Here is a 9,712-nt window from a genome sequence, read left to right on the forward strand (position 1 = left end):
TCTTGTAGGATTTTTATGGTTTCCCACCTTACAGTTAAGTCTTTTATCCATTTTGAGTTTGTTTTTGTGTATGGTGTAAGTTGGTGATCTAGTTTCATTATTATTATTATTGTTATTATTATTATTTTTGCATGTATCTGACCAAATTTCCCAGCACCGTTTATTGAAGAGACTGTCTTAACTCCATTGTATGCTCTTGCCTCCTTTGTCAAATATTAATTGAGCATAATGGTTTGGGTTGATTTCTGGGTTCTCAGTTCTTGTCCATTGGTCTATATGTCTGTTCCTGTGCCAGGACCAGGCAGTTTTGAGAACTGTGGCTTGGTAATATAGCTTGATATCTGGAATTGTGATCCCTCCAACTTTGTTTTTCTTTCTCAGGATTGCTGTGGCTATTTGGGGTCTTTTTTTATTCCAGATGAATTTTTGGAGAGTTTGTTCTGGATCTTTGAAATATGCCTTTGGTATTTTCGTGGGGATTGCATTGAATCTGTAGATTGCTTTGGGTAGTATAGACATTTTAATGATGTTGATTCTACCAATCCATGAACATAGTATGTTCTTTCATTTGTTTATGTCTTCCTCTGTCTCTTTTTTCCATGTCCTATAGTTTTCTAAGTACAGGTCTTTTATCTCCTTAGTTAAGTTTATTCCTAGGTATCTTAATGTTTTTGTTGCAATGGTAAATGGGGTTGTTTTTTTCCGTCTCTCTTTCTGTGAGTTCATTATTGGTGTATAAAAAGGCCATAGATTTCTGGGTATTAATTTGGTATCCTGCTACATTTTCAAATTCATTTATTAGGTCTAGTAGTTTTTGATGGAGTCTTTGTGGCTTTCTATGTATAGTATCATGTCATCTGCGAATAAGGACAGTTTTACTTCTTCTTTCCAATTTGGATAGCAGACATATGTCACAGCAATATCTTTACCAACACAGCTCCAAGGGCAATGGAGACTAAGGAGAAAATAAACAAATGGGATTACATCAAAATAAAAAAAACTTCTGCACAGCAAAAGAAACCATCAACAAAACAACAATGCTATTTCAGATAAGGGTTTAATCTCCAAAATTTACAGAGAACTCATACAACTTAACAAAAGGAAGATAAAAGACCCAATCAAAAAATGGGCAAAGGTCCTTAATAGACACTTTTCGAAGGAGGACATACAGAAGGCCAAGAGACTTATAAAACATGCTCAAAGTTACTAATCATTCGAGAAATGCAAATCAAAACAACAATGAGATACCATCTCACACCTGTCAGAATGGCTATCATCAACATGTCAACAAATGACAAGTGCTGGTGAGGATGTGGAGAAGAAGGAACCCTCATGCACTGCTGGTGGGAATGCAGACTGGTGCAGCCACTGTGGACAACAGTATGGCGTTTCCTCAAAAAGTTAAAAATGGAACTCCTATTTGACCCAGTGATCCCACTTCTAGGACTATATCCAAAGAAACCAGAAACATCAATCAGAAAGGATATATACACCCTATGTTCATAGCAGCACAATTTATAATAGCTAAGATTTGGAAAAAACCTAAGTGCCCATCAGCAGATGAGTGGATTAAAAAACTGTAGTACATCTACACAATGGAATACTATGCTGCTATAAAAAGAAGGAACTTTTACCATTTGCAACAGCATGCATTATACTCAGCGAAATAAGCCAAGTGGAGAAAGGTAAATATCACATGATCTCACTCATATGTGGGATATAATGATCAACATAATTTGATGAAAAAGAATAAATCCAGAGACAAATAGCAGGGGATGGGAGGAGTTAGAGAGCAACCAAAGGACTTGTATGCATGCATATTAGCATAACCAATGGACACAGACACTGGGGCGGTAGGGCCTTCTCTGGGTGGAAATGGCTTGGGGGGTTGGGGAACAAGGAAGGTCAATTGGAGAAAAAGAAGACATATTTAGACAATAAATAAATAAATAAATAAATAAATAAAAAATGAAATGCAACTGATTTCTGTATATTTTTTATGTCTCTGTATTTTATTGCATTCATTTATCAGACCTAGTAGTTTTTGGTGGGATCTTTAGAATTCTATATATACAGTATCATGTCATCTGCAAATAACGACAACTTTACTTTTTTCTTTCCAATTTGGATGCCTTTTATTTCTTCTTTTCTGATTGCTCTGTCTAGGACTTCCAGTATTGTGTTGAGTAAGAGTGGTAAAAGCAGACATTCCTGTCTTATTCCCTATCTTAAGGGAAACTCTTAATAGTTTTTGCCCATTAAGTACAATGTTGGCTGTGGTTTTGTCATACATAGCCTTTATTTCTTTGAGGTATGTTCCTTTTATTCCCACTTTGCTGAGAGTATTTATCATAAATGTGTGTGGAATTTTTTCAAATGCTTTTTCTGCATCTATTGATATGATTGTGTGGTTTTTATCCTTCATTTTGTTTATGTGGTGTATCATATTTATTGACTAGAGGCCTGGTGCACCAAAATTTGTGCACTCGGCGGGGGGGGGGGGGGGGTGTCCCTCAGCCCGGCCTGTGCCCTCTCGCAGTCTGGGACCCCTCAGGGGATGTCCACCTGCTGGCTTAGGCCCGCTTCCTGGGGCATTGGGCCTAAGCTGGCAGTCAGACATCCCTCTGGCAGCCCAGCAGCCCTCAGGGGATGTCTACTTGCCAGCGGGGACCAGGCCTAAGCTGCAGTCGGACATCCTTAGCACTGCTGAGGAGGCGGGAGAGGCTCCCACCACCACCACTGTGCTGGCAGCCATCAGCCTGGCTTGTGGCTGAGCAGAGCTCCCCCTGTGGGAACGCACTGACCACCAGGGGGAAGCTCCTGCATTGAGAGTCTGCCCCCTGGTGGTCAGTGTGTGTCATAGTGACCAGTCATTCCCAGTCATTCTGTTGTTAGGGTCAATTTGCATATTACCCTTTTATTATATAGGATAGAGGCCTGGTGCATGGGTGGGGGGCAGCTGGTTTGCCCTGAAGGGTGTCCCAGATTATGCTGGACTGGGGTCTTTTCTCAGGTCCAGCATGGAGAGAGAGAGATGCCTTTTAAGTTGGAGGTGCTTTTGGGATTAGAGAAAAATGAAAAGACAGACACAAAAATAGAATAAAAGCTTGGGCTGGGTGTGGCATCTGTCCTCTGACTGGAGGGATAGATGCAGAGAAAGTCAGCACCAGAAGGAGTTTATTAAATACTCGAATAACAGAAAGTTACATCACATCTGGGTGGGCCTTGAGTTCCTGGCGACATCATAAGATCCATCCCCTTAACACTGGGCAGGAAAGACAGACTGAGTGGCATTCCAATCTCTTGATTAGGTCTGCCTTCACTCTGAGTTTCAGCCGACATAATTAAACCAAGTGTTTTTGCCAGCGGCCCTTAACACTGGATCAGGGTGGGGGGTCCCCACTGCGGTGCCTGGCCAGCCTGGGTGAGAGGCTGATGGCTGCTTGCAGGCTACCCACAGCCCCTTCAGGGTGGGGGAGTTCTGCTGGGGTGCCTGGCAAGCCTGGGTGAGGGGCTGCTGGCCGTTTTCAGGCTGGCCATGCCCCCTGGCAACCCAGGCTCCCAGCCCCTCCTTGACTGGAGGCCAGGGCAGGCTGGAAGCAGGTATCTGGGATTTATTTATCTTCTATAATTGAAACTTTGTAGCCTTGAGTGTAGCCCAGGGCTGGCCAGGGCAGGCGGGAAGCTTGGCTTCCTCCATTGCCAGGGGCAACCCAAGCCTCCTGCTCACTCCAGCTCCGTGGCTTTGCCATCTTAGTTGGGTTAATTTGCATACTCGCTCCTGATTGGCTGGTGGGCATGGCTTGGGGGCATGGTTTGAGCATAGCGGAGGATGGTTAACTTGCATGTTTCTCTTTTATTATATAGGATTTGTGGATATTGTACCAACCTCACATTCCACAATAAATCCCACCTAATCATGGTGTATAATCTTTTTAACGTATGGCTGGATCTGATTTGCAAATATTTTGTAGAGGATTTTAGCATCTCTGTCTATAATTTTCTTTCTTTATAATGTCTTTATCTGGTTTTGGAATTAGGATAATGCTCGTCTCATAAAATGAGCTTTGGGCCTTTTCTCCTCTTAAATTTTTTTTGAAATAGTTTGAGAAGGATAGGTATTTGTTCTTTGAACTTTTGGTAACTCACCTGTGAAGCCATTGAGTCCATGACTTTTGTTTGCTGGGAGTTTTTTTTATTTATTACTACTCCAATTTCACTGGTTGTAATCTGTATATTCAGATTCTCTGTTTCTTCCTGATTCAGTTTTGAAAGATTGCATGTTTCTGTGATTTATCTATTTTGCCAAGTTGTCCAATTTGTTTGCATATAGTTGTTCATGGTATTTTCTTACAATCCTTTGTATTTCTGTGATGTCAGTTGTTACTTCTCTTCTTTCATTTCTGATTTCATTCATTTGGGTCCTCTCTTTTTTTCTTGATGAGTCTGGTTAAAGGTTTGTCAATCTTGTTTATCTTTTAAAGAACCAGCTCTTGGTTTCATTAATCTTTTGTATTTTTTTTTTTTTTTTGTGAGGGAGAAAAAATTCTTTATTGATAAATAGGTTACAGTAAAATAAAGTGATATGTTTTTTGGGGGGAATAAAAACTCTGAGTCTTAGTGTCTGTCCACCCGCCTCTAGCTCTTGGCTTCTGCCTTCACCCTGGTCTCTTTGGATGATGAGGCCGCGGTGGACATACCAGGCCTTCTTGGGCCCCTGGGGACCTCTGTCTTCCTGGTCAGTGGTTCAGGCACCATCTTGGACTCGCTGTTCTTAGGAGCAGCCGCAGCTTTGGCTTTCGACCCTTTCCTGGCCCCCTGGGCAGTGGCCTCTTTAAGGACCTTGTTCCCTGTCTTCTTTTTGGCTGGGGAAGTCACACCATTTCCACTCTTGGGGACCGTGGGTTTTGAGCTCCGAGTCCCAGCCTTGGTTTTCCTGTGGGCCTTGGCATCTGCTGGGCTGTCCTTCTTGCCTTTAATCTTTAACTTCCCATGGGGCCCGCTGGCACCAGGAGGGGCCTCTGTGGCCTTGTCTGGCTGTTGGGGGGCCTTCCTGGCCTTGCCCCCTCTTGCCTCTTCGCCCTTGGTCTGGCCATCTTTCTTGGAGGCATCCTCCTTGGCCTCACCAGGTCTCCGGGGGGCCGACACGGTGGCTGTCTTCCTCGGCTGGATTTTTTTCTTTTGCTTGGGAACTAACTTGAAGCTGCCAGTGGCCCCCCTGGCCCTGGAGTTGATGGGCCTGATGAGGAGGCTGCGCTGCATGCCCGTGTCCAGGGCCCGCTTCAGCAGGTACTTGAGCCTGATGGCGTCCACCGTAGGGTACTTCTGCAGGATGTACAGCTTGATGGCCATCACCGAGGTGCCCCGGCGCTGCTCGCCCGCCTGCAGCACCTCCAGCACCATGCACAGCATTGGGGGGTTGCGGCATGGTGGTGGGACGGCATGTTGGCGTAGGCCTGGCTTGAGAGTCCCAGACCACTCGGAGGTGGAGGTCATGGAGGTTAGCGAGGCCGAGGAGATCAAGGTGTCACTGGAGGCCAAGCTCCCGGGAGCCATTGTGCAGGCTGACACAGACGCAGAGATCTAGTTTCTATGTCATTTATTTCTGCTCTAATTTTTATTATCTCCTTCCTTCTACTCAGTTTGGGCTTTATTTCTTGTTCTTTTTCAAGTTCCTTTAAGGGTAATGTTACGTTGTTTGGGATTTTTCTTGTTTCTTGAGATCGACCTGTAATACTATTAATTTTCCTCTTAGGATTGCTTTTGCTGTATGCCCCATATATTTTGGGTTGTTATGTTCTCATTTTCATTTATTTCAAGGTATCTTTTGAATTCTTCCTTGATCTTATTATTAACCTAGTCATTGTTTAGTAACATGTTATTTAGCCTCCATATGTTTGTGTGTTTTCCAGTTTTTTTCTTGTGATTGATTTTTACTTTCAGACCCTTTATGGTAAGAGAAGATCCTTGATTTGATTTAATTTTTCTTAAATTTACTGAGATTTGTTTTGTGTCCCAAAATATGGTCCATATATACTTGAAGAGAATGTATATTCTGTTGCTTTGGGTGAAATGCTCTGAAGATATCTATTAAATCCGTATGATCTGGTGTGCCATTTAAGGAGGCTGTTTTCTTATTGATTTTTCCTGTGGAAGATCTATCTATTGATGTCAATGGGGTGTTAAAATCCCTTACTGTGACTGTATTACATATTTAGGTACTCCTATGTTGGGAATATAGTTGTTTACAAGGGTTGTATACTTTTTTTGGCTTGCTCCCTTTATCATCATGTAGTGTCCTTCTTTGTCACTTACTATAGCTTTTGTTCTAAAGTCTATTTTGCCAGATATAAGGATTGCTACCCCAGATTTTTATTTTCATTTTCATGGAATATCTTTCTCTATTCCTTTACTTTTACTCTGTATCTTTTGTTCTCAGGTGGATCTCTTGTAGATGGTATCTATATCTATCTATATCTATATCTATATCTATATCTATATCTATATCTATATCTATATCTATCTATCTATCTAATCTATATATATCTTGTTTTCTTATTGATTCAACTACCCTATGTCTTTTTTAAAATCTTTATTGTTGAGATTATTCTATTATAGATGTCCCTCTTTTTTCTCTCCATTGTCCCCCCCCCCAGTTCCCGCCCCACCCCAGGCCTTCGCCACCCTATTGTCTGTGTCCATAGGTAATGCATATATGCATATAAGATCTCGTTTAATTTCTTTCTGCCCCCCACCCCCTTCCCTCTGAGAATCTTCAGTCTGTTCCATTTCCATGCCTCGGATTCTATTTTATTCACCAGTTTATTCGGTTCATTAGATTTCTTATTCATTTCTTTTCATTTTTAGATTCAATTGTTGATAGGTATGTATTTGATGCCATTTTGTTGTTCATATTTTTTATCTTTTTCTTCTTCCTCTTCTTAAAGAATAACCTTCAACTTTTCATATAATACTGGGTTGGTGGTAATGAACTCCTTTAGCTTTTTCTTGTATGTAAGGCTTTTTATCTGACCTTCAATTCTAAATGATACTTTTGCTGGGTAGGGTAATCTTAGTTGTAGGTCCTTGCTATTCATCACTTTGAATATTTCTTGCCACTCCCTTCGGGCCTGCATAGTTTCTGTTGAGAAATAAGCTGACATTCGTATGGTTACTCTCTTGTAGGTAACTAACTGCTTGTCTCTTGCTGCTTTTAAGATTCTCTCTTTATCTTTAGCGCTTGGCATTTTAATCATGATGTGTCTTGGGGTGGTCCTCTTTGGGTTCCTCTTGCTTGGGACTCTCTGTTCTTCCTGGACTTATAAGTCTATTTCTTTCATCAGGTAGGGAAAATTTTCTGTCATAATTTCTTCAAATAGGTTTCGATGTCTTGCTCTCTCTCTTCTTCTGGCACCCCATAATGCGAATGTTGGTATGCTTGAAGTTGTCCCAGAGGCTCCTTATACTATCTTCATATTTTTGGATTCTTTTTTCTTTTTGCTCTTATGGTTGGGTGTTTTTTGCTTCCTCATATTTCAAATCATTGATTTGATTCTCAGAATCCTCCATTCTACTGTTGAATCCCTGTAAATTATTCTTTTTTTAAAAAAAATGTATTTTATTGATTTTTTACAGAGAGGAAGGGAGAGGAATAGAGTGTTAGAAACATTGATGAGAGAGAAACATCAATCAGCTGCCTCCTGCACCCCCGCCCCCCCCGACCACTGGGGATGTGCCTGCAACCAAGGTACATGCCCTTGACTGGAATCGAACCCGGGACCTCTCAATCTGCGGGCTGATGCTCTATCCACTGAGCCAAACCAGTTAGGGCTGTAAATTATTTTTTATTTCAGTCAGTGTATGCTTAATTTTTGACTGCTCCTTTTTCTTTTTCTTTTTTTTTTTTTTTGAGATTTCTAGAAGATTCCCGAATAACCTTATAACTGTGATTTTGAACTCTATACACAGTAGTTTGATTTCTTCCATTTTTTTTCATTTGTAACATGTTTCTTTGTCTCTGTCTTTTGGCTGCTTCCCTGTGTTTGTTTCTACTAGTACATATTGGGTAGAGCTTCTATGTCTCCTTGAGCTGCTAGAGTAGCCTTGTGTAGTAGGTGTTCTATAGGGCCCAGTGGCTCAGCCTCCCCAGTCACCTGAACTGGCAGCTCTAGGTGTATCCCTTTTTTGGGCTGTGAGCACAATCTTGTTGTAGTTGAGACTTTATTGTGGTTGGTGTCACTGGGAGGAATTGACCTCCAGGGCAATTGGCTGTGAGGACCAGCTGCAAGTACAGTGGGAGAGCTGTTGTGCAGGAGATACTCCTATGGAGCAGGACTTGCTTCAGTGGGGCTTTGGTACTCACTGAGTCTAGCCTTTGAGTGTGTTGCTTATGGATGTGTAGAGTTGTAATTTGGTATGGTCTGACACTGACCACTGGGTACACTGGCTCTTGGGTCTCCAGGGAGATGCAAAGTCAGCCACTGCCTGGGCCACCAAGCAGGAGCTACAGAGAGATTTACAGATTCTTCCTCTTTGTATTGGGTTTGGAAGTGCCCAGATGAGGCCCAGCTATGAAGCAAGGCAGGATGGTGCTGGTGCTGAGTCTTGGGCCCTTTATTGATAGGTTTGGGGCTCCCTGACCCAGCTGCAGCTTCTTTGAGAGATTTTTAGTCTAAGCAAGGACAGGCCATTCATATGCAAAAGCCACTGCACACAGCTTGGGTGGGACTGTAAATTGGAAGAGGCGGGGTCTTGGGGAATTACCAGGGTGGAGCAAACAAAAATGGCTGCCAGTCAGCCCTGTGACTAGGGAGATCCCAGCAAGGGAACAATGATCCCTGTAAGCACATCTGTCTGGGAGAAAGCCACCCCTGAGTTCCTGCTGCAATGCCAGGCAATCCAGTTCCTCCTCATATGTGTCTGGGTTCTCCAAAGCCTCGCCCTGGTGCTGGAGCTCAGAGGAAGCAGGACCTTGTAAGCTAAGTTTGTGGTGCCAGCATTTTAAGAGGAAGAGCTGGATCTCCAGCAGCCTCTATGTCACTGAGCCCCAATCCACACTGGTTTTTATAGCCTGCAGTTCTTACTGCCAGTAGTGACTTATTTTCCCAGCTTTGGAATCCTGGACTGGGGGTCTGGTGTGGGTTTTGGACCCCTTGCTCCTCTGGGTGGCCTTCACAGAAAAGATATCCCTCTTGATGAAAAAAGTGGCACACGTAGGTGCCCGATCAGTCCATTCCATGCCTCCGCATCTCCTACCAGTCTCAATGTGCTTTCTTCTTTACTTTTCTAGTTGTAGGACTTCCATTCAACCAGCTTTCCAGCAGTTCTGGCTGATGGTTGTTCTGTATTTTAGTTGTAATTTGTATGTGGTTGTGGGAGGCGGCAAGTAAAGGTGTTTACCTATGCTGCCATCTTCAAATCTGGGAGATGGTTTTTTTTGCAGAAAAAGGGCTACAATAACCTTTTCAATCCTATATTATCTTCTGAAACCTTGTTACTCCCTTGTCAAAGGTATAATGTGTTTCCCCAGCTCTGTAATCTGGATGAGCTCTGTGACTGTGTGATGAATGGGATGCAGAGAAGTGATCCTCTGACTTCTGAAGTGATGAGGCTTCCATCTAGCTCACTGTCTGGGTACAAATGCCCTGGGTCCCAGGCCACTGGAGAGGTTTCATGCAGGTGCTCTGGCAGGCAGCCCAGCCAACACACACCA

General features: G+C 42.9%; 1 protein-coding gene across 1 annotated transcript; it reads right to left on the bottom strand.

Annotated features, from left to right (window-relative positions):
• Positions 1–4,425: 4,425 nt before the first annotated feature.
• LOC308515309 (histone H1.8-like) lies at positions 4,426–6,226 on the bottom strand. The gene has a single exon (XM_081085953.1). The coding sequence runs from the start codon at positions 5,554–5,556 to the stop codon at positions 4,639–4,641; it is 918 nt and encodes a 305-aa protein (XP_080942079.1). The 5' UTR covers positions 5,557–6,226; the 3' UTR covers positions 4,426–4,638.
• Positions 6,227–9,712: the final 3,486 nt, after the last annotated feature.

Source organism: Myotis nattereri, assembly GCF_964212035.1.
Source record: "Myotis nattereri genome assembly, chromosome: 3".
Classification (NCBI taxonomy): domain Eukaryota; kingdom Metazoa; phylum Chordata; class Mammalia; order Chiroptera; family Vespertilionidae; genus Myotis; species Myotis nattereri.